General features: G+C 35.2%; 1 protein-coding gene across 1 annotated transcript in view; it reads right to left on the bottom strand.

The window, feature by feature from the left end:
- Positions 1 to 13,755: 13,755 nt before the first annotated feature.
- Positions 13,756 to 27,037, bottom strand: part of LOC136839227 (signal peptide peptidase-like 2A) — a 53,468-nt gene continuing 40,186 nt past the window's right edge. The window contains exons 11-12 of the mRNA XM_067104968.1: positions 21,427 to 21,587; positions 13,756 to 13,845 (exon numbers count right to left, since the gene is read on the bottom strand). Coding sequence (XP_066961069.1) covers positions 13,771 to 13,845; positions 21,427 to 21,587 — 236 coding nt within the window. The 3' untranslated portion in view covers positions 13,756 to 13,770. The remainder of the gene's footprint in view (positions 13,846 to 21,426; positions 21,588 to 27,037) is intronic.

Genomic DNA, 27,037 nt, shown 5'->3' with positions numbered 1-27,037 from the left:
GATGGGCGTCAGGTCAAATGACCGATCAAAACTCAGATATATATACGAAAAATGAACACACTGACCTAGGGTATCCACCAGAGAAATATGGATATCATTGCTTTAATAGTTTTGGGGATATAGCCACTTGAACTTTTTAAATATAACAATATCCTAAATGATGCCAATGTGGAGCCTGGCAAAATAAGAGGAGCATTCAGTATTGAAGGTTACAGCTGCTTCAGCTGCATTCCATTTATACAGAACTTTCCGTATCTTGCTGAAAGACAGAGATAGCCCTAGATAAACTGAATCCAGACGACGCAGCTATCACTTTCAATAATAATAATAATAATAATAAAATAAGTAGTAGACCCTCTTTCAACCATGCAGTATTGACAGTGGTAGATGCATTCAATTTACAGAAAACTTTCTGAAACACGGAGAAAGCTCTATATAAACTGAATTTATATGATGCAGCTATCACCTTCAATACTACTACTACTACTACTACTACTACTACTACTAATAATAATAATAATAATAATAAAATGGAACACTGAAGTTCCAAATAAGCGAATGAAGACGAGACATGATGGAATCGAGGTCACAGGAGTGACTTCACAGGCCAGTGACTGACGCTGCTCTACATGTTATTATCATTATCTACCGGGGGTGCTAAATCTATGCAAGATGCAGTAGGAATGAAGGCTCTGCAATTTCCCCCTCGCTGCATAATATATCCTCAGGGGTAAAAGTGTGCACAACGATGCGAACGTTTAACCACAGTTCAGGTGGTATGGTCCCACTGGCACAAAAATGATCTTCCTCCATTTATGTAGACGTTTGTCTGCTGTCTGATGCTGTATGCAGATTATCAGACTACATACACTCACACACATACAACACAACAACATTATAACATATATTATATATATATATATATATATATATATATATATATATATATATATATATATATATATCTCAAAAGGAATTTTATCTATTTATTTTATGATGCAATTACAGGAACCAATCAGCGGTACTAGTATTTACAATAATAATAATAATAATAATAATAATAATAATAATAATAATAATAATAATTCCTAAGCCATTCTTTCTTGACCATTCACTGACCCCACACATCAAATACCAATGACTTATGCCCTTATTGCAGAAGTCATGCCCCAAACTCTCATAAGGGCGTTACATTTATGTCAACTGTGTTGCAGGAGAGAGAGAGAGAGAGAGAGAGAGAGAGAGAGAGAGAGAGAGAGAGAGAGAGAGAGAGGGAAGGAAATGCGAAAGAATGAAGATGGGAGATCATTGCTTTTGAGATGGGTGGAGGAGGAGGAGGAGAAGGCGGACGGTCAGCTGAGGGGAGAAGATGAGAAGGGTGGGAGGGTGGGGAAGTAAACTGGGGAGGGGAGAAGGGGGGGGGAAAGGATGGGGGTTAAGAATGGGGAAGCAACATACCATCTGCGACTTGAGCCACGTCTGCAACCATTTGTTAAAGATGGCTTCTCAGGATGCCGAGAGAGAGAGAGAGAGAGAGAGAGAGAGAGAGAGAGAGAGAGAGAGTGTCTCTCTCTCTCTCCGAATAGTCAAAATCACCATCATCATCTTTACGTCTCTGAATCTTTTTCGAGTTTTTTCGTGACCTAATTTCGTGACTTGATTTCGTGAATCCTCTCTCTCTCTCTCTCTCCTCAAAGAGTCATCATCATCATAATCATCTTTCGCGTCTCAGAATCTTTTAATATCTGAATTTTTCGTGACTTGATTTCGTCTGTCTGTCTGTCTGTCTCTCTCCAAAGAGTTGTCATCATCGTCGATGTCATCTTTCGAGTCTCAATCTTTTTATATTTGAGTTTTTATCGTGACCCAATTTCGTGCTCTAATTTTGTTACCTAATTTCCTGACCTATTTCTATTTGGCATATCCTGAATGGCGTTTAATTTCTTAATTCCTCTGACCAACCTTCGTCGAGATACACTTAATGGATCGCGTCTACCTCATGATGCAAAATATTGAGGTGTTTACCAAAAAACTTCAACGTCACTAAAAGGCACAATTAAGATTTATATTCAGTACAGGGAGAATATTTGTTCTGAACTGAATATGGAGTTCAAGCCAAAGGCCAAGCACTGGGACCTATGAGGTCATTCAGCACTGGAAAGGAAATTGAGAGTCGGTAGGTCTGAAAGGTGTTACAGGAGGAAAGCCTCGCAGCTGCACTATGAAATAACTGTTATAAGAAGGTGGATAGCAAGATGGAAGAAGGATAATATGAATGGAGGTACAATAAAAGGTATGAAAGGGGTTGCAGCTAGGGGCCGAAGGGGCGCTGCAAAGAACCTTCAGTAATGCTTACAGTGCACCGCGTGAGGTGCACTGACGGCACTACCCCCCTACGGAGAGTATTTGTTTTGCATATCTAGCAACTGAATACGACCTAGTTTCCAATTTGCAACTTAATGCGACCTAATTGTTACTGGGAAAGTCGTTCCCTCATTAGTCTTTCCTATTGTTATATATATGAAACAAATGCGCCGAAGTATCTTCGGCGCAATCGAGTTTTCTGTACAACCGCTACAGCGTACAATTAAGGCCACCGAAAACAGATCTATCTTTCGGTGGTCTCGGTATAATGCGGTATGAGCCGCGGCCCATGAAACTTTAACCACGGCCCGGTGGTGTCATATCCTATACCGTTGCCAAAAGCACAATTATGGGTAACTTTAACCTTAAATAAAATAAAAACTACTGAGGCTAGAGGGCTGCAATTTGGTATGTTTGATGATTGGAGGGTGGATGATCAACATACCAATTAGCAGCCCTCTAGCCTCAGTAGTTTTTCAGATCTGAGGGTGGAGAGAAAAAGTGCGGACGGACAGACAAAGCCGGCACAATAGTTTTCTTTTACAGAAAACTAAAAATAATTTTGATAGAATCATTCACAACTGATGGAAATTTTATCGACATACAATATTATCATCTGATGTATGTACATTTTTAATGTTTTAAAACCAAACTTCTCATCTAAATTGGACTCCAGATTAGATTTTACCATAGTTGAAAAATGAGGCAGATGTTAAGCCTGAATGATAGTAAGAATATATTTAAAATTTAGCTACATGGAAATGTTAAAACATTCTTGCACAAAAATACAAGCTACCTCTTTTTCAACGACCTTTCAAAATAATGCTTCAATAAGGTTCCCACAAGTCCCTTCCACGCTCCTTACAATTGAAATGCAAATATATTATTATTATTATTATTATTATTATTATTATTATTATTAAGATAAAACCTATTCATATGGAACAAGCCCACAAGAGCCACTGACTTGAAATTCAAGCTTCCAATGAATATGGTGGTCCATTATTATTATTATTATTATTATTATTATTATTATTATTATTATTATTATTATTATTATTATTATTATTATTATTATTATACAGATGAAACCTATTCATATGGAACAAGCCCACAAGGGCCACTGACTTGAAATTCAAGCTTCCAATGAATATGGTATGGTGGTCCATTATTATTATTATTATTATTATTATTATTATTATTATTCAGAAGATGAAACCTATTCATATGGAACAAGCCCACAGGGGCCACTAACTTGAAATTCAAGCTTCCAAAGAATATGGTGCTCATTAGGAAGAAGTAAGAGGATGAGATCCCACTCACTTATTAAAAAAATAATAAAAAATTAAATTTATTAAAAATAATAAATTAACAGAGATAAAAATGTATTGAAATAAGAGGAGAATAGTATTAGGGTAGCAATGCATAAGTCTGGACAAAAATGATTCCCCCGTGAGAAATATATATTAAAATCACCATTAGAGAGCATCTGTCAAAAATCCACTTGCTTTCATATAAGAGATTTTTAAGGAAGAGTCGATCCTTTGCCTCCAAAGGACAAAAATGCCTTAATTTTATTCCGTTACAGCAGGAAATTCATCATAAGAATTCATCAAACTCCCTTTCAAAATTTTCTTAGGATAATAAAATAGATTCGGCTACTATAAATGGATCCTGACTGCAATAATGGCTGATATGGCAACTTGAGAAGTCAACTGTTATCTTTCATACGCTGTGAAGGACTACCTGAATCTTTTGTTTGCTATGAGGGAGTACCCGAATCTCTCGTATGGTACGAAGGACTACCTGAATTGTTTTCATGCTGTGAAAGACCACCTGAATCTTTCATACACTATGGAAGATTACCTGAATCTTTCATTGCTGTGAAGGACTACCTGAATCTTTCATACGCTGTGGAAGACTACCAGAATCTTTCATATGCTGTGAAGGACTACCTGAATCTTTCATACGCTGTGAAGGACTACCTGAATCTTTTATACGCTGTGAAGAACTACCTGAATCTTTCATATTATGCTGTGAAGGACTACCTGAATCTTTCATACGCTGTGAAGGACTACCTGAATCTTTCATACTCTGTGAAGGACTACCTGAATCTTTCATATGCTGTGAAGGACTACCTGAATCTTTCGTATTCTGAAAGGTATTTTGTTTGGCTTGGTATACGAGTGGCAAGTGATTTCTCCCAAATAGCTTAAGGCTGATTGCTGTCTGGGGTGAAACCCCTGGAAGACTAATTATGCGTTACTCACATTCATTCTCTCTCTCTCTCGTGCACGAATTCTTGCATACAGTCTCATTACAGCAAACCTGTACGTGCATTTTTGGACTTTCCGACATGTATGAAGAAAGCCCATGGTATGATAAAACTAGCTGTAACGAGAGAGAGAGAGAGAGAGAGAGAGAGAGAGAGAGAGAGAGAGAGAGAGAGAGAATGTCTCTTACTGATGAGTCTACCACGCTAAGGGTAGGATGAGGACATAACAGAGCAAGGCCATTGGAAGTCTCTCTCTCTCTCTCTCTCTCTCTCTGCATTTTCCTCAATAATTTCTTAAACGTCTCGCATAAACTTTGATGTCATACATTTTATTATGTCTTGTTTACAAGTCTCTCTCTCTCTCTCTCTCTATTGTTCCTTGACCTATAGAGCCCCATCTTCTTATAAATCCCTCCCACACCGACTCCGTAAATATCCTCCATTTGTATGTTAAAGATATCTAGGATATCCTTACTAAGTTGGTATCCTGGATAAAAATTTTTTCACTAATTTATTGATGTCTTCAGTTTAATAATTTTCTCTAAATTGTCAAACTTTCCTTACTGCTCTCTTGGTTTCACTTTCTCATTTAATACTTTCTCTGAATTTTAGAGCATTTCCAAAATAATTACAAGATCATTTTAAATGACCGAGTTACTCTCTCTACCTTTATATCTTTATTTTGGCTGAATAAATATGATTTTTTTCTTTATTTTAGTCCAGTAATTGCGTAGTCGTTTACTTCCTCTATGTACTGTAGATGGAAGCACAAGATGGACTTACTTAAAAAGTGAAATGAGTGAAGAATACAACACATATAATGTTAATGTTATTTGCTACTTCTCACTTGAAGTGTCCCGTAATCCGTTATCTCTGTATGTAATCAATGTCCAATAGTCCGTTATCGCCGTATCTAATAAGTAAATCACATACAGACTACTAATATTTCTTCAGTGTTAAACTGAAAATTTCGGCAGAGATCTAAACCAACCGCCGTTGTGCTGACGTCGATGCAAACTCGAACACTCCCAACTATTAAGTAGTGGGATAAAAAAAAATAAAAAGAATATAAAAAAAGTGGTAATGAGAGTGAATGCCGGAATGGAGGAGCAGGAGGCTGTTGCTAAAATCATTAGACAAGACTCTCACACAGCCTCGGGAGGGTGTCGGCAATAATTGTGAAGATGAGATACCGCAAGTAGCGTGCCTTGTATCTCCTTAGTTTTGCTGAATATCGCAAGTAGCTTGCTTTGTACCTCCTTTTTGCTGAGATACCGCAAGTAGCGTGCCTTGTACCTCCTCAGTTTTGCAGAGATAACGCAAGTAGCGCGCCTTGTACCTCCTTAGTTTTGCTGAATTATCGCTAGTAGCTTGCTTTGTACCTCCTTTTTGCTGATACCGTAAGTAGCGTGCCTTGTACCTCTTCAGTTTTGCTGAGATACCGCAAGTAGCGTGCCTTGTACCTCCTTAGTTTTGCCGACAAACCGCAAGTAGCGTGCCTTATACCTCCTTGGTTTTGCTGAAAATCACAAGTAGCTCGCTTTAAACCTCCTTTTTACTGAGATACAGCAAGTAGCGTGCTTTGTACCTCCTTAGTTTTGTAGAGATACCCCAAGTAGCGTGCCTTGTACCTCCTTAGTTTTGCTGAATAACTCAAGTAGCTTGCTTTTTACCTCCATTTTGCTGAGATACCGCAAGTAGCGTGCTTTGTACCTCCTCAGTTTTGCTGACATACAGCAAGTAGTGTGCCTTGTACCTCCTTAGTTTTGCTGAATATCGCAAGTAGCTTGCCTTGTACCTCCTTAGTTTTGCTGAGATACCGCAAGTAGCTTGCCTTGTACCTCCTTTTTGCTGAAATATCGCAAGTAGCGGGCCTTGTACCTCCTTAGTTTTGCTGTCCACTTTGAAGTAAAATGTTTACTGATTAATGGAGTCTTTTGAAGTAAAATGTATACTGATTGATGGAGTCTTTTTTTTTTAACTGAAAATGGTTGATTGATTGACTGATGGAGTCTTCTTATAGAGATTATTACTGTATAATGGATGCTTTTTTATTGAAGATACTGATTAATGGAGCCTTTATTTAAAATGGTTTTTTATTAATGGAGTCTTTTTATTGAAGTTTGTTATTGATTAATGGAAGCTTTTTTACGGACAATGGTTATTAATTACCGAAATCTTTTGTTATTTTAAATTACTTATTAATAGTCTTTTTTGTTGGAAATGTTTATTGATTCACGGAGTCTTTTTATATCGAAAATGGTTAAAGATTAATGGATTTTTTCTTTACTGAAAATTTGTTATTGATTACTGAAGTCCTTTTTTATTGAATATTGTTATCGATTACAGGCCTTTTTATTGAAAATGGTTGATTAACAAATTCTTTTCTATTGAAAATGGTTACTGATTAATGAAGTCTTTTTATTGAAAATGGTTCTTGATTAATAGAGTTTTTTTATTGAAAGTAGTTATTGATTCATGGAATCTTTTTTTTTATTGTAATACTGTAATTATTTTAGACGGTTGGCCTGGTCTTGCCCAGGCCTGAAAGAAATGTTATCAACGGAAGGAGAAAATCTATTCTCCTTAACTGTGATGTACATTTTGAAGTAAAATGGTTACTGATTAATGCGTTTGTTTTATAATAATAATAATAATAATAATAATAATAATAATAATAATAATAATAATAATAATAATAATATATGAGTAGTAGACCCTCTTTCAAACAGGTTTTATTGAAAGTGATGATTGTTGCGTCAGCTGCATTCAGTTTATAATTTATAATAATAATAATAATAATAATAATAATAATAATAATAATAATAATAATAATAATAATAAATAATACTAAAAAGGATATATATATATATATATATATATATATATATATATATATATATATATATAAATAAAATGGTGTATATATATATATATATATATATATATATATATATATATATATATATATATATATATATATATATATATATATAATATAAAATATATATAAATAAAATAGTGTAAGGGCAGTTAATTCTACTCGGCTCTTATTCTAGATTAAGCAGAAGGTTGAGACAACAAGTTTCGACCCTATGGACGATACGTACACTCCCAATGCACGGATCAAGGCACGTTAATTCTAAGTCCTTCAAAGACAGGGGCCAGTGGTGACAAAGGCTAAAAGTACTTTACCTAAACTAGACTATCTGTGTTACACACATAACAATATATAGATACATAGACCGTTTTATATAGCAGGAATTAACACTGGCACTCTTGAAAAGATTATAAATTATAAATAATAATAATAATAATAATAATAATAATAATAATAATAATAGGAAAAAAAGACTAACCAGGGTTAAAACAATAATAATAATAAACAGTAGCAATACAAGATCAAGAGTTATCCACGAATCCCTTATACGAAAAATAGAGGCGGTTGTGATACAATGAGAGAGAGAGAGAGAGAGAGAGAGAGAGAGAGAGAGAGAGAGAGGAAGGCTTCTTTATAATGTCACATCTCATAAACCTCCTCGTCACTCCTGCCAAAACTGACTGGTCCTTTCCGCCGACTGTATACGAAAGAATGAGACTAAAGACCTTTAACATACTTCTTTGGCAAAACAAGACTCAACGGATTTATGAATTATACCTAATAATACAAAATGAAAGGGAAAAAATTTTTACGTTTCCTTATGAGAGAGAGAGAGAGAGAGAGAGAGAGAGAGAGAGAGAGAGAGAGAGAGAGAGAGAGAGAGAGAGAGAGATCCAACGAAGTATTCATGTCGCGAACAATATGAGTATTGTTGGGAGAGAGTGAGCATAATTTGTCAAAAAGGAATTCAAGTATTTGGATTACTTTAAACACTAGTTTACACACAAACAACTACACTATATATATATATATATATATATATATATATATATATATATATATATATATATATATATATATATATATATATATATATATATATATATATGTTTCAGTGTGTGTAACTGAATCACGAAGATATGGAACCTGATGAAAATATAAATAAAGGCAAATACCACGAAGGAAAAAGTGAAACAAGAGTCGTTGCTAGGCCTTTCGACTTGCTGTCCTTTTTTTTTCTTCGTGGCATTTGCCTTTATATATATATATATATATATATATATATATATATATATATATATATATATATATGTATATATATATATATATATATATATATATATATATATATATATATATATATCTATATATATATGTACATGTGTGTGTATGTGGATACACATGTACCTACATTCATTTATAAACCAAAGCACCTTCTGTAACCTACAATCCTGATGGAGCCTCAAAGAAATTTAAAATATACAAAATATAAAAATATTTAGGAAAAATTCACATCCCAAATAAAGTAAGAATAAAAGCTCTACTACAATAAACTGAATATCTTCAGTATTAACCAGAAAAAACTCTGCTACAATAAACTGAATATATTCTCACCACCAACAAGAAAAAGCTCAGCTACAATAAACTTAATATATTCTCACCATCAACCAAAAAATAAAAAATAAGGAAAAACCCAGCTACAATAAATTCCCACAAAAGGTGTGTGGGGGGGTTGGGGGTGGGGGGAAGGCGAGCACAAGCCTTCCACACATTCTTCCACAAGACCGACATAAAAGGGCCAATCTTCTAATCTCACTAGACACACAGAAGGCGGCGCTAATAACACAGGGGTCAAGTTTCTCCTCTCTCTCTCTCTCTCTAAACACACACACACACATACACACAAAGAGAGAGAGAGAGAGAGAGAGAGAGAGAGAGAGAGAGAGAGAGAGAGAGAGAGCCCAAAACTGAAGAGAGAAAGAGAACTGAAAACTGAGAGAGAGAGAGAGAGAGAGAGAGAGAGAGAGAGAGAGAGAGAGAGAGAGAGAGAGACCCTCAAAATAAAAGAGAAAAGTATAATTTTGACTGAAAGCTGGAGAGAGAGAGAGAGAGAGAGAGAGAGAGAGAGAGAGAGAGAGAGAGAGATAATTAATCAAAATTGAAGAGAGATAAAGAAAACAGCTAAGCTCAGAGAGAGAGAGAGAGAGAGAGAGAGAGAGAGAGAGAGAGAGAGAGAGAGAGAGAGAGAATTAATCAAAATTAACCAAAACTGTATAATTGATACAGAAAAGCAGCTAAAAAGAGAACTGAGAACTGAGAGAGAGAGAGAGAGAGAGAGAACCCTCACAATAAAATAGAACTCAGTATAATTTTGACTGAAGTTTTCGCTTCTAGAGAGAGAGAGAGAGAGAGAGAGAGAGAGAGAGAGAGAGAGAGAGAGAGAGAGAGAGAGAGATAATTAATCAAAATTAACCAAAACTGTATAATTGATACAGAAAAGGCAGCTAATTCAGAGAGAGAGAGAGAGAGAGAGAGAGAGAGAGAGAGAGAGAGAGAGAGAGAGAGAGAGGAGGAGCAGCGTGTTAAACAGTTTCAACCCACATACTCCAACCTCGACCGTCTCTCTCTCTCTCTCTCTCTCTCTCAGCGCATAAGTAGTCCCTTCTCCTGAACAGAACTCAAATAGGATCTTAGGAGTTTTTATTTCTTTTGCATAGACAAGAATTTGTAATTTTGACTTGACTTTGTTTTGCAAAACAAACTGAGAGAGAGAGAGAGAGAGAGAGAGAGAGAGAGAGAGAGAGAGAGAGAGAGAGAGAGAGAGAGAGACATCATACAACTTTTACCCTCAGTGTTATCAAACTTTTCTAATATCTCATCCTATCTCTACCTCTTCGTTTATTTCTGATTCATTCCTTTTTTATTTCAACTTCTTCCATTTACGAATATTCTTGACTATTATCTATCTATGTATCTAACATTCTTGTACGTACCGAACACGTATGCAACACGGATATTTTGCACTTGGCAATTTAAAGGATCATACAGCAGTAATATTTTCTCGTGAATAAAAAAAAAAAGCCAAAATTCTCGTGAATAAAACAGTCTAAATTCTCGTGAATACAATAAAGTCTAAATTTTTGTGAATAAAAAAGTCTAAAATCTCGTGAATACGAAAGTCTAAATTCTCGTAAATAAAAAAAGTATATATCCTCGAGAATAAAAAAATGTCTAAATTCTCGTGAACACTAAAAACTCTAAATTATCGTGAATAAAAATATGTCTAAATCCTCGTGAATAAAAAGTCTAAATTCTCGTGAATAAAAAATGTCTAAATTCTCGTGAATAAAATGTCTAAATACTCGTGAATAAAAAAAGTCTAAATTCTCGTGAAAGAGAAAATTCTAAATTCTCGTGAATAAAAAGTCTAAATTCTCGTGAATAAAAAAAAATTATAAATTTTCGTGAATAAAAAAAATGTCTAAATAATCGTGAATAAAAAAATGTCTATATTCTCGAGAATAAAAAAAATGTCTAAATACGCCTGTAAAAAAATGATAGTACTGAATAGGACGCTTAATTTACTGTAAAATATTAATTTAACCTAAGATAAAAGAAAAATGTTTTAATAAAATTGTATTTTCATGCATGAAAATAAGTAATAGCCACAGCTTTGTCACTGACATTGCTGAAACAGCAGGTTTTGGGTTTCAGAGAGAGAGAGAGAGAGAGAGAGAGAGAGAGAGAGAGAGAGAGAGAGAGAGAGAGAGAGAGAGAGAGAGAGAGAGAGAGAAATATGACAAATTCATCTGCTATAGAAAGTTAAATAAATGCATAGTGTGTGTGACAAATTTAAAATCCTGTTTTTTTGGATGAGATGAAAATTTATAACAGCCACAGACTTGTTTGTCTCTTATTAATAAATAGGTCTTAGGTAGTGAGAGAGAGTGAGTTCTTGCAAATCAAGAGGGTTGGAGTGTCAGATCAAAACGAGTTCTTGCAAATCAACAGGGTTGAGTGATGAACAACTTTGAAAAAAAACCGAAACTAGTATGAACTTTCGTTTTCAGTAACACAAACCCAAGATTTACAAAATATCATATATATAAAATATAATAAACCAAACCTTTCAAATTTCAGGCCACGACCAACATAAGGATAAAAAATACATTATACACCTACCTTTCCTTTACGAAACAAGTCTACCACAGAATACGTGCGAGATACATATAGTAATTATGAAAATGGAATTTGTACGAACCAAAATAAAGACAATGGAACAATAACAATTATTATGAAATGGAGCGCACGAACCAAAATAGACAAAATAATAATAACAGAAACCTACCACATATTATACAGAACATAAGTAATTGGTTGCACAGTGATTTGAACAAAATCTAACAAATTGCTATCAGCCTCGTCAACTTAAACACGAAACTAAAAAAATTCAGATCCAAACATACTAAGGGAATACACAAACATTCACGTGCCTATTAGATCACAAACAGTCGACACAGCACAAACAGGCATCAACAGAGAGAGGCTATTTTTACAGATTTAGAACAGTGACACATTGCAAGGACGAGCAAGATGCAACAGAGGAACATTGCTTCTGAAAACAAGAACAAACACTAGACCTTTCCTTATCAAGTGATGACTTTTGATATTTAGGAGAGTTAAGGGAGAGTTAGATTCACAGAACACGCTTGAGCATTTGCAATAGCATGCAATGGGTGATTCATTATATATTCTTTAAGTGGTTTGAATTGTTGTTAACTCACGTTTCTTATCGATACATGAATTTGATAACTGAAAAACAGGCACATCTTGTATGCACACTGCCCTAAAATGGAAGACTGTAGTATCTGCAAAAATACACAACTGAGAAGAATGGTAGATGCTCCCTTGCCTTACTACTGATTTTGCAGAAACTGCAAATGGGACCCCCTACTTACTCGTGGAAAACATTGAAAAATCATTCTGAAACTGCAGTAACTTGTGTATTAGCGTTTCACGAGCCCAATAGGTGGCATAGCTCAATTTCGAAAAATTTTGCAGATACTGCAGTTTCCCATTTTAGGTCAGTAAGGTAGATAGTAGTAAAATCTACTCAGTTTTTAGACGTTTTCTGAAACCTTTTCTGAAATGAAATCGTAGTAAAATCTTAGATTTTGATGTTTTCTGAAACATTTTTTTCTGGATTCGTAGTAAAATCTACTCAGTCAATGTTTTCTGAAACGTTTTTTCTGAAATCTGAGTAAAATCTTAAGATTTGGATGTTTTCTGAAACGTTTTTTTCTGAATTCGGAGTAAAATCTTAAGATTTCATGTTTTCTGAGACGTTTTTTCATAAATCGGAGTAAAATCTACTCAGATTTTGGTTTTTTCGGAAACGTTTTTCTGAACTCGTAGTAAAATCTACTCAGTTTTTGACGTTTTCTGAAGTCGTTGTAAAATCTTAGATATTGGTATTTTCTGACACATTTTTCTGAAATCATAGTAAAATCTTACTTCTGACGTTTTCAGAAACGTCTAAAAGGTACAAACAATAAAAATTACTATTAATTAATTTTTAAAAAATGTATACAGCACTGCAACTAACATTCCTTGAAACCAAATACTGTTAACTTTAATTGTTGTAAATAACTCTATTCAGAATTTGTTTCTCAACCTTATTAACAATCAGCTTCCACTGTCGCCTGAGCTTAACATCGAAATCACAGCACTACTGTTTTCCCCGAAGAGACTAATTGAATATGTGCTACATCATGCTAAAATGTCAACACAGGTATCGTTTTTCTGTAACCTTAGCTAAACTGATGCAAAATTCATGAAAAATGTCAAGCAAAAACAAGCAGCTTCATAATAACCATTAGATATCTCGACCTTGAAAAGGCAATCATGATTGAAAAAAAAAGTCATCAAGCTTATCTGAGAAGACCTACTTATAAAAGGCATTCTTTGAGATGTCCATTTTTGTATGCAAAAGTTCAATACATCTCAAATCCCCTAATTCATGCAAAATCTCTTTTTTTCCTTCATAAATATCAAGATAAAAAAGCAAAGCTCGTTAGTTTAGAAGTCCTATTTATATAAGACATTCTTTAATCCCTATTTTCTTTCATAAATACCATGCTCAAAAAGCAAAGCTCATCTCGCATGTTCTCCGAAATCCAACATTCCCTCTTGTACCAATACACCTGCGAAAACATCATACACATACACAAACGCCTGCATGCAGGTGACTCTACACAAAATGCACGAGGCTCCAAAACCTTACCTTGGGGGACACCTTCCCTACACCACGCAAAGGTTGATCAGCCTGCTGAGGTGAACAGGGTATTAATGCCAGGGACATGCTGAGGGAATGGAAGTAATTGTCCAAGGTGGGGATTAGGTGAGTATACTGCCCTAAAATGGGAGACTGCAATATCTGCAAAAATACCTTCTGAGAAAAATGGTAGATACTGCCGTTTTCCTTGCCTTACTACTGATTTTGCAGATACTGCAAATGGTACCCATTAAATAAAGCATTGAAGATTCATATTGCAACTGCAGTAACTTGTGTATTAGTGTTTCACGAGCCCAATAGGTGGCATACCTCAATTTCGAAAATTCTGCAGATACTGCAGTTTTCCGTTTTATGGCAGTATACTGTAGGTGAGTTAATATTAACAGCTCGTCAGTTAGGGGTCTCAATATGGCAAATACACCAGTGAAGGTTGTGTCCAGATTCAGTGGTTGGCAACTGTTCTAGGGTATTATTTACACAGCAATTTTTTACAAACGGAGTTGTCACAGGGCATACTGTCTATGTCTGGCAAACCTAGCAGTATGGTTCCAGTTTCCAGACACCACGAGAACATGAAAGGGCTTTATTTTAGTCACAAAAACTGTTTACTTATTGTAAAATTTAGTGGAGAGGTGCTATACGATGCTAGAAAAAAATAAAGGTGTGACATCGCTTTCGTGATTTACCTAGGCAATTTAATTAGTATTTTTAGCAATGAGGAAAGCAGGGAATTATGACCAAAGGACTCAGATAATTTTAACTTCCGTTGCTTGTTTTTTTTTTTTAAGGCAAGGTTATGAAATCTGACACGAGATATATTAGCTTAGGGAACAACTTAACGGCTTTAACAGAAAGACACATTAAATAAGCGATAAAACGATTAAATATTAAAGAGGACGATTACCACACGTTGATGAGTCTCCTGAACTGGTGTTACTAACAATTTCAAAATGTGACAGCTATAATTGCCAATACTTTAAATTTTTTCTGACTTCGTACATCGTTCAACTGTGTAAGCTATTGGAAAGCAAGTTGTAATCTTCTCTTTATTGAACGAAATTCTTAAAGACTAGAATCAGGGGTTCCCAACCTGAAGTACATGTAACCCCAGTGGTACAATTGTACTCTTCAGGGGGTACACTGGATCTGAGAGAATAGCCAGTACTGCGCAATACATAAGATAATCTGCATTGAGATTGCACAATGTCGTGTCTTTTTTTTCCCCCTCATTTTAGTAAGCAAAGCTTTACTCTACACAAACAGATTCCATAATAAAATTATATCCTAATATCAATTTCACTGTTTTTTCTTTCTCATCCTAAACTTTTAGAGGTACACAGGAATCTATAAAAATGCCCAAGGGGTACAGAAGAGCAAAAGGGTTGGCAACCCCTGGACTAGATTATAATTGCATATTTGTGAATGGCTTTACTGCAAATAAAAAACACCCTGACGTTAAATCTGCAGTTACTCTCCTATTTATGGAAGGAAGTTCTTACAGAAAATATGTTGAAATATTTACGAACAACTTTGGTTCACATCAACATCACTAAGGACGCAGTTTCTCGTGAACCCATAAAAGAGAACTAAAAAATAATTAAGCAATCTGAATAAGTTTCTGTCAAAATTCAAGATTGAGCTTAAAAGTTTGGAGTTAAAATGCAAGATTTAACTGAAAAGATTTTGGTTAAAATTCAACACTGAACTTATAAGCCTAAGTTTAAAGTACAGGATTGAACTATGTGCTCTAGGTTAAAATTCAAGATTGAACTTATGTGTTCTAGGTTAAAATTCAAGATTGAACTTATGTGCTCTGGGTTGAAATTCAAGATTAAACTTATGTGCTCTAGATTAAAATACAAGATTGAACTTATGTGCCCTAGGTTAAAATTCAAGATTGAACTTATGTGCTCTAGGTTAAAATTCAAGATTGACCATATGTGCCCTAGGTTAAAATTCGAGATTGACCTTATGTGCTCTCGGTTAAAATTCAAGATTGACCTTAAATTGACCTTAAAATTGTGACCCAATGTTCTTAGGTTAAAATTCAAGATTGACCTTTTATGCTCTAGGTTAAAATTCAAGATTGACCTTATGTGCCCTAGGTTAAAATTCACGATTAACCTTGTGTGCTCTAGGTTAAAATTCAAGATTGAACTTATGTGCTCTACACTAAAATTCAAGATTGACCTTGTGTGCTCTACGTTAAAATTCAAGATTGAACTTATGTGCTCTATGTTAAAATTCAAGATTGACCTTATGTGCCCTAGGTTAAAATTCAAGACTGAACTTATGTGCTCCAGGTTAAAATTCAAGGTTGACCGTATGTGCTCTAGGTTAAAATTCAAGATTGACCTTATGTGCCCTAGGTTAAAATTCAAGACTGACCTTATGTGCTCTAGGTTAGAATTCAAGATTGACCTTAAATGCTCTGGTTAAAATACAAGATTGAACTTATGTGCTCTAGGTTAAAATTCACGACTGACCCAATGTTCTTAGGTTAAAATTCAAGATTGAACTTGTGTTCCCTAGGTTAAAATTCAAGATTGACTTTATGTGCCGTAGGTTAAAATTTAAGATTGACCTTATGTGCTCTAGGTTAAAATTCAAGATTGACCTTAAGTACACTAGGTTAAAATACAAGATTGAACTTATGTGCTAGGTTAAAATTCAAGATTGACCTCATGTGCTCTAGGTTAAAATTCACGATTGAACTTATGTGCTCTAGGTTAAAAAGAAAGATTGACCTTATGTACTCGAGGTTAAAATACAAGATTGAACTTATGTGCTCTAGGTTAAAATTCATGATTGACATCATGTGCTCTAGGTTAAAATTCAAGACTGACCTTAAATGCTCTAGGTCAAAATTCAAGATTGACCTCACGTGTTCGAGGTCAAAATTCAAGATTGACCTTATGTACTCTAGGTTAAAATACAAAATTGAACTTGTGTGCTCGGGTTAAAATTTAAGATTGAACTTCAAAGCTTTAAGATGGAAGGTCGCCTTTTCAATGAGTGGGCCAAGTTAAGGTAAATAACGCAAAATAAATGAACGCATGTTTAATAAGGAACCACAAATTTTGAGTTGCTTACTAGAGATAATTTCAATAGGTAAGTGTGTAAGAACGTGCAACGCTTTAATTCCACGGAATTTTTGCGCCTGCGCATTGGTTAAAATAATTACGTTAATACTAGCACTTTATAGAATATTATGCCAGTACTGCTTTGTATTTTCTTAGAGATGTGTATGTGCTTCTAACTGGTACACAACCAGTGGCTGATTCGTATTTACTGCAAAGCGGAAAGCAGTAAAGGTGGAAGTAAATTTATGTATATAAACATATAAATTATAAACATATATATATATATATATATTATATATATATATATATATATATATATATATATATATATAAATTTATGTATATATATATATATATATATATATATATATATATATATATATATACATATATATATATATATATATATGTTTATATACATAAATTTATACTATGTATATACAGTGCATATATATGTGTGTGTGGTGTACCACGACTAAATTTTTGTCTTATACTAAAAAAATATCAAGCCAGCAACAAGACTAAATAAAAAAATCCTAAGCAATAAACAAGTTCTATTCAGTGCACTTTATTTACAAAAGGTAGAGGGATGCAGGCCTCATGACCTTCCATATCCACTCTCCCTACACTCACACCCAGAGTGACCATAGTGACCATAAAAAAAAAATAATTGTTTGGAATTTTTCCAACATAATTCTTGGTTGAACTTACAAGTTTACTTGTGGTCTACACTCAACATTTATCAATTTAGTTATACTGGCCTACAGACTACAGGGATTTATGCTGTAGAATATACAGCACAGTTGTACATACGTGTTCCGGATGCAGAGAAAGATTCATAATGAAAATATGTTGTGACAAGCGATTCCCAAAAATTGTTGAAGAATTCGAGAAGTTAAGAGGGCAGTGTGGTTTGTTATTGCAATGAACTGGAATATAGAATTTATGCCAAAAGCCAAGCGCTGGGACCTGTGAGGTCATTCAGCGCTGAAAGGAAATTGACAGTTAGGTGGTTCGAAAGGTGTAACAAGAGGAAAAACCTCGCAGCTGCACTATGAAACAGTTGTCAAAGAGGGTGGAAAATCAGACGTTAAAACGAGAATATGAACGGACGTACAGTAAAAGGAATGAAGGTTGCAGCTTGGGGCCGGAGGGACGCTGCAAAGATCCCTAAGTAATGCCTGCAGTGTGGTTATCACATTACACTCGTATGTATAGAGAGTTTAGGCAAAATTACGCCCTTAAATTTTATTGAAGTGTATTTACATTTATACAATTTTTGTCCAGCCTCAAAGAATGACTTTGAAAATGCTTTCTCTTCCGAATATCTAAACTCTTTATACATATGTCATATAATAACCACACTGCCGACATTTACTTAAGGATCTTTGGAGCGTCCCTTATCCCCTGGCTGCAACCTCTTTCATTCCTTTTACTGTACGTCCGTGCATATTCTCGTTCTTCCATCTGACTTTCCACCCTCTTTGACAACTGTTTCAAAATGCAGCTCCGAGGTCTTCCTCCTGTTACACCTTTCAACCCTCCTAACTGTCAATTTCCTTTCAGCGCTCAATGACCTCATAGGTCCCAGCGCTTGGCTTTTGGCATAAATTCTATATTCAAGTTCATTTAAAAGTCCCTCTTGGAAAAAGTAACTGATTAAAACGTTGCTGAGTTACACTGAACTCTGAGCTGGCTACAAGTTGAGAATTACCTGTGGCTGGTTGGTTTAATAAGCATTACCTTTATCTGTGTACCTGATACCTGAGAAATGGTAGATAAATTTAACTAATAAGTGACTTTATAAAGATTGTCTTTATAAATCCCCAGTTTATATGAGGATGGGACTTTTACTGTAAGTTCAATATGCGTGTATGTTAATCATTGTACATGTATGGAATTTACTGTAAATAAAGTGCATATATATATATATATATATATATATTATATAATATATAATTATATATTGTGTACATATATAATATATAATTATATATTATATATATATATATATATATATATATATATATATATATATATATATATATATATATATATATATATATATATACACACACACATACACATAACTACAGTACAAAAATTATATTGTGGAGTCAAACGAAAAAAATTTAGCATATTTACATTTCCAGCGATTCATTCTTATTTACAAAGTCAAATTTAAAATGCATTCATGAACATGCACCTGAAGTCCAATAACGTATTAGAAAGAAAATCTTACCTTTATAAATATACAACAGACCTCAGAAAATGAATGAACTGAAGGTTGCCTTTCTCATTTTTTAGTTTCAGGAAAGAGCTATTTGTTTTCTAAGCTGCCATTCTCATACAGTGATAGGAAATGATTCTGGGAAATCACTATAAAAAAAATAATCTTTATACTTACAATTTCAGACTACGAGAAATGAAAGTAATAAAGGAAGACGGTAATTTTGTAAATTTTGAAGGCCTACAGATGGGACTGTACAACCAATAAAAATGGTAATGATGTATGACAAATTAAGTCAACAAAACGGGTAATTGGCCCACTGAACAAAATATCAACAAACAAACTAAGATCTGGATAACCAACCCAACAAACATGAAGCTAAACCAAACGACCCTGTCCCTTAGATCACCAGCAAACTTCAACTGAGGATCATCTATACTCTGGCATAGAGGTATCAGTGTTCTCCTGATATCATAATTCTATTTCAATTTTTTTTTTTTTCTAATAACTGACCTCTTCTTTACGTATTTCCTACTATCTTCTGTTACTTCTCACAAATGAACACCATAATATTCTTTGGAAGCTTGAATTTCAAGTCAGTGGACCCTGTGGTGGACTTGTTCCAAATGAATAGGGGGTCATCTTCTGAATAATAATAATAATAATAATAACATGGCTTTTCACCATCAAAATAAAGACCATAGCTGAGAATTAACATAGATGAGACACAAGTGCAAGAATGCCTATGTTTTAGCAAGACACACCTCAAGACTTGCATTCTGACTGACAACCCGAACAGGAAATAAGGAGGAAAGACAACATTCAACGATTTCAACTTCAATTTCTGTCAGATCAACCAACCTGGCAATCTTCATTTATGGTAAGCTGAACCTGGGATTGACCGAGGTATGTAAATTGGCGTCACAAAAGCCATGTGCACTGACCAAGAGCTAGGGGCAACATGAGTTAACTTTTCAAAATAAAATGTAGTATTTTATTATCAAACAGTCTAACGTGAGAAAATACAGGTTAATTCTAATAAATATTTTTTTCCATGGAACCTTGAGAGTAATCCTACGGTAACGACACCAATTGTCTAAATGTATAATTAGGCAATAAACATCGTTTGAGTTGGGAAGGTACCTAATTTAATCAAGCTATTCCACTTAAAATATTCACATTCGCCTATATTTGGGAGGCAATTTCACTTACAATATTCACCTTCGCCTACATTTATCAAGCAATCCCACTTAAAATATTCACTTTCACCTAAATATGAGGCCACTTCAAATATTCAACTTCACCCCAATTTATCAAGAAATTCCACTTAAAATATTCACTTTCACCTAAATATATGAAGCGATTAGTTAAAATATTCACCTTCTCCTAAATTTATCAAGCAATCCCAATTAAAACATTCACTTTCACCTAAATATATGAGGAGATTACACTTAAAATATTCACCTACGCCTAAATTTATCAATCAATCCCACTTAAAACATTCACGTTCACCTAAATACATGAGGCGATTACACTTAAAATATTCACCTTCGCCCAAATTTAAGAGGATTCACCTTATAAGCTAATTAAGATAATCAGTTATATATACCATAGCCTCTTAAACCAGTACAAAAATGGTTGCATCAGCTTACGAATGAGATGTTTATAAACTGGAGAAAAGAAAAAAAAAAAATCATTTTGCCGTTCTATAGGTCCAGTGGTTTCTTGTGCACTGTTACAACTGGTGCTTATGTCAGCGATTAAAACCATACAATAAATAAAAGAAAATACCGGACCTAACAGAAAATGTATACATTTTCTTGAATGTGCACTGTTTCACCTAGTGCTGGAAACATCAAAATAAAACCTTAAAAATATAAAAAAGCAAGTACTGGACCTAACTAAATATACATATATATACATATACACATAAATGTATATATATACACATATGTGTATGTATATATATATATATATATATATATATATATATATATATATATATATATATATATATATATATATATATTCCTCGAATCTCATTTTCCATTGTCAAATGCCCAATGGGCACAGCTAAACTAAGTAAATATCGAACCTAACCAAATATACATCTATTTCCTTAAATCTCATTTTCCAGTGCCAAATGCCCACTGGGAGCAGCTGAACTCCAGGAAATGAATAAACCACCCTAAGTATCAAAAGAATATTTTCCTTCATGCACAAGTGACACTCACAAGCAAAGGGGGCAGTTCCCTCAGAAGTGAAACCTCAAGACTAGTAAATATCACTCTTCATTACCTTGTCAGAATCTCCCCTCCACATGGCCAGGAACTCGCCTCTGCAGGCGGAGGTGATGAAGGTCGGGATGAGGGTGAAGGGCACCAGGTACAGCAGGGCAGGCTGGGCCACGCTCATGAAGTAGAGGGCCACGAAGGTCAGGACGAGGCCTGATCCGTAACCTGACGGAGGAGAAGAAAGATCTTAGTTAGTATCTCTGTACTTACAACCTGAAGGAAAGGGTCTGTAAAATGTACAAAAATTAAATTTTTCCAGTTTCACACAGCAGAGGAGGATGTCCGTAACCTGGAGGAGGAGGAGGAGGAGGAGGAGACTTGTTAGTATTACTGTGCTTATAACCTGAAGGAATGGGTCTATAAAATGTACAAAAATTAAAATTTTTCAATTTCACACAGAGGGATATCCGTAACCTGCAGAGAGAGAGAGAGAGAGAGAGAGAGAGAGAGAGAGAGAGAGAGAGAGAGAGAGAGAGAGAGAGAGAGAGAGAGAGAGAACCCTGATTAGTATTACTGTGCTTATAACCTGCAGGAGGGGGTCTGTAAACCTGCAGGAGTGGGTCTGTAAACCTGCAGGAGGGGGTCTGTCAAATTTGTAAATGGAAATTTTTAAATTTCACACAGAGGGATATCCGTAACCTGAAGGAGAGAGAGAGAGAGAGAGAGAGAGAGAGAGAGAGAGAGAGAGAGAGAGAGAGAGAGAGAGAGAGATAACCCTGATTAGTATTACTGTGATTATAACCTGCAGGAGGGGGTCTGTCAAATTTGTAAATGGAAATTTTTCTATTTCACACAGCAAGAGAAGATGTCCGTGACCTGGAAGAGGAGAGAAAGGAGGAGGGAGAAGGCTTTGGTTCTTACGACCTGGAGGAAGGTGCCTGCAAAATGTGGAAAAAAAAATAAATAAATAAATAAAAATTTCTCAAATTCAGACTGAAGGATCTCTGTAACCTTAAGGAGAAGAAGGGAGAGAAGACCTTGGTAAGTATCACTGCTCTTACAACCTGAAGGAAGGCGCCTGTAAAATGTGCAAAAATCAATTTCTCAAATTCAGACAGAAGGATCTCTGTAACCCTGAAGGAGGGGGTCTGTAAAACTTGAAAAAACAAAAATTTTCAATTTCACACAATAAGAGACAGATGTCCGTAATCTGAAGGAAGAGGAGAGAGAACAACTTGGTATCACTGGGCTTATATCCTATATCCTACAGGAAGGGGTCTGTAAAATTTGTAAAAATGGAAAATTTCCCTAATTTACACAGCAAGAGAACGAAGTCCGTAGCCTGAAAGAGGAGAGAGGAGGAAAGAAAGACCTAATTTAGTATCACAGAGCTTATAACCACACCACACACGTACACACACACACGAATATACATACACATCTATATTTACATAAAACTCTTGCAGAACACTGTTCCATATGAATAAAACTGAATAAACGTTCACAGCATTGCATTAATCATTAGAAGCTGACATACACAAAGTCAAAAGTCAGTGACTTATCTATAAATAACTTTAATTTAGAGAATTAAAGACCTAAAGGAACTTCTGACATCCAACCATGACCAGTGGCAAAAACAAACTCTTTTGGCTACCATCATTAAAATGAATCATACTTGATCAACCTCTGGGGATATGTTTATCTGAGGGATAAATTAAGAGCGTGAGTCGCACATTCTTTATTTTTGCATCCTTATTAGTAGCCTGATTCCGGGTGGTGGAACCCTCTCTCTCTCTCTCTCTCTCTCTCTCTCTCTCTCTCTCTCTCTCTCTCTAATGAAAGCCAAAGTCTTTAAGATTTGCATACATGGAGACCCATTTCCTACAAGAATACCCGTGTGTGAATACCATAATGCACACACACACACACACACACACACACACACACACACACACACACACACACACAAAAAAGGCACACAAAAAACAAACACACACACATATACATACAACATATGTATATATATATACATAAATATATATACATATACATATATATTACATACATATACAGTATATATATATATATTATATATATATATACACACACACACAGACAAATATATAGATAGGTAAACCACAACCACAAACAAGAACAACCAGCAAGTTCACAACCAGCTCCAGAACAAGGTTCAATCTGAGAACAAAGAATCTCCGGGCCGATGCCTATAAATATAACGATAAACTCACAGGCAGAGAAAGGGACGCTGCTGCTAATTCTTTCCAAGTGCTCTCATGAGAGAATCCAGCTGTCGACAGCAGCAGCACTACTACTGCTATTACCACTACTACTACTACTACTACTGCTGCCGCTATTACCACAACAGTTACTGTTAACTACTGCTGATGCTGCTAATACCACTATTACTAATATTGCTACTATTACTAATATTACTACTACTGCTACTACTACAGCTACTATTACTACTGCTGCTGCTGCTAATACCACTATTACTAGTATTACTACTACTGCTCCTGCTACTACTATTGACTCCTGCTGCTAATCTTATCTTACTACAACTACTAGTACTACTGCTGCTGGTATTACTACTACTACTATTAATACTACTGCTGTTACGACTACTACTACTACTACTGTTAATACTACTGCTGTTACTATTACTATTATTATTACTACTGTTTTTACTATTACTACTACTGCTATTATTACTACTATTACTACTGATACTATTGCTGCTGCTATTACTACGACTACTACTGCTGCTATTACTATTACTACTACTGCTGTTATTTTACTACTATTACTACTTTGTGACCAAATATGACAGCAAAGGCAGCAACTATAATTGCAGCTATTAGTCAAAATGGCCACTGGAAAACAATAACTTTAACTGTAAAACTACTAATACTACTACTATTATTATTATTACTACTCATATACTTTATGACCAAATAGTCCAACAAAAGTAAAACCAACTACTAATATTATCTATTACTACTACCACTTTTATTGCTACTGTTACTAATCCTACTGCTTTGTGACCAAATAGTCTAGCAATTGGAGCAACTACAAATAGCGCATATGTTGCTAACATAAAACTTTGATCATAGCCTCATACAATTCATGGTAGAAAACGGCATATGTTGTTAACATAACACTTTGTTCATCGCCTCATACAATTCGTTGCATAAATCGCCTATGTTGCTCACATAATACTTTCTTCATTGCCTCATAGCATTCGAGGCAGAAAACGCCTATGTTGTCAACATAATACTTTGTTTACAGCCTCACAGAATTCGTGGTAGAAAACGCATATGTTGCTAACATAATACTCACATCATTCTTAACAGAAAACGCCTATGTTACTCACATAATACTTTGTTTACAGCATCATAACATTCGTGGTAGAAAATGCATGTTGCTAACATAATACTCATATAACTCGAGGTAGAAAACGCGTATGTTGCCAACATAATACTCTGTTTATGGCCTCACAGCATTCGGGACAGAAACCGCATATGTTGCTAACATAACACTTATACAACTCGAGGTACAAAACGCATATGTTGCCAACATAATACTCTGTTTATGACCTCACAGCATTCGGGATCGAAACCGCATATGTTGCTAACATAACACTCATACAACTCGAGGTAAAAAACGCATATGTTGCCAACAAAATACTCTGTTATGACCTCACGGCATTCGGGATCGAAACCGCATATATTGCTAACATAATACTCATACAACTCGAAGTACAACACGCATATGTTGCCAACATAATACTCTGTTTATGACCTCGCAGCATTCGGGATAGAAACCACATATGTTATCATCATAAACACACAAACAAAACAAAAATCTTATGAGGTCCTTGGCAGAGATAAATTTAAACGGAGACTGAGCATGACTGTACTATTACCCTGTAATTACTCTTATTACTATAAAATAATTGATAGGGCGAAGAGAGATACAATAAAAAGTCCCCCCAAAAAAGCCAAATTTGCTCCGAAGTTTCTTCGGCGCAATCGAGTTTTCTGTACAGCCGCTACAGCGTGTAATCAAGGCCACCGAAAATAGATCTATCTTTCGGTTGTCTCGGTATAATGCTGTATGAGCCGCTGCCCATGAAACCAACACGACCCTGCAGTGGCCTTATCTTATTCGTTGCGAGAAGCTTGATTGTGGCTAACTTTAACCTTAAATAAATTAAAATCTACTGAGGCTAGAGGGCTGCAATCTGGTATGTTTGGTGATTGGAGGGTGGATGATCAACATATCAATTTGCAGCCCTCTAGCCTCAGTAGTTTTTAAGATCTGAGGGCGGACAGAAAAAGTGCGGACAGAAAAAGTACGGACAGAATAAAGTGCGGACGGACAGACAAAGCCGACACAATAGTTTTCTTTTAAAGAAAACGACAGATACAACCAGAACCACAAAAAAGGAGGAAAAAAAAAAACTTCTCCAAACTGAGGAACGCTTTGACAACAAAGCGTTCCCAGACGCAAGCACTTGACAGCAAGCACTCAAGAAAAAGGCGACAAAATAAAAGCAAATTTGGAACTGGCTTAAAATAACAGAGGATAGTCTGAGAGAGAGAGAGAGAGAGAGAGAGAGAGAGAGAGAGAGAGAGAGAGAGAGAGAGAGAGAGAGAGAGAGCCAAAAAAAAAGCAAAACTGAAACCTGGCTAAAAATTGAAAGTTTAAGGAAAAAATGGAGTATAATCTGACGAAAGCACACACACACACACACACACACACACACACACGAGACATAACGCCACCGACACTTAAAACCTCCAACGGTGAAGGTTGAGATAATACTTGTTCCTGGCGTTCTTCAGGGCGGCCTTCTGAGACCCTCTCAGAATGACCTCAATCACCTCCAAGTCACAAACACAAACAAGCACACATACACATACACATACACACAAACACTGCATTAAACGCCCTTGGACAAATCATATCTGCTCGCACGAGGTCACAGAATGACTGGGGGTAGGAGTGTAGGAGTCACTGGTAGGATATCTTCTAATCCTGGTGAATACAGGATCGCTTCTCGAGTCTGACAAGCTAAGAAATGGGGTCTTTTGGAAGCCTGTTTGTGTGGCAGGATTGAAACAACGACACGACAGAAACACCAACAGTGCTGTTAATAAAAATGGGATCTTATTTATGCAACAGGACTGAAAACAACAACGGGAGCAACAACAATAATACTGTTACAAAAATAGGATCTTTTGAGATCTTTATGTAACAAGACTGAAACAGAGAAACAACAACAATACTATTACAAAACGGAAACTTTTGGGACCTTAATTTTTGTAACAGGATTGAAACAACAGAAACAACAATACCATTACACTGAAATCTTTTGGGATCTTGTTTACGTAACAGGATATAAAAACAAGAGAAACAACACAAATACTGTTACAATGGGATCTTATTTATGTAACAGGATTGAAAACAACGACAGAAACAACAACAATAATACTGTACTATTACCAAAATGCGATCTTATTCATATGACAGGATTAACAAAAACTATTGAAACAACAGCAATACTATTACAAAAACGGGATCTTATTTATATAAAAGGAAAAGGATTGAAAGCATCAAAAACAGCAACGCTATCACAAAAACAGTTTCTTCAT

Source organism: Macrobrachium rosenbergii, chromosome 6, assembly GCF_040412425.1.
Source record: "Macrobrachium rosenbergii isolate ZJJX-2024 chromosome 6, ASM4041242v1, whole genome shotgun sequence".
Taxonomy (NCBI): domain Eukaryota; kingdom Metazoa; phylum Arthropoda; class Malacostraca; order Decapoda; family Palaemonidae; genus Macrobrachium; species Macrobrachium rosenbergii.
The sequence above is the reverse complement of the archived record's forward strand: the minus strand, read 5'-3'. Positions and strand labels throughout refer to the sequence as shown.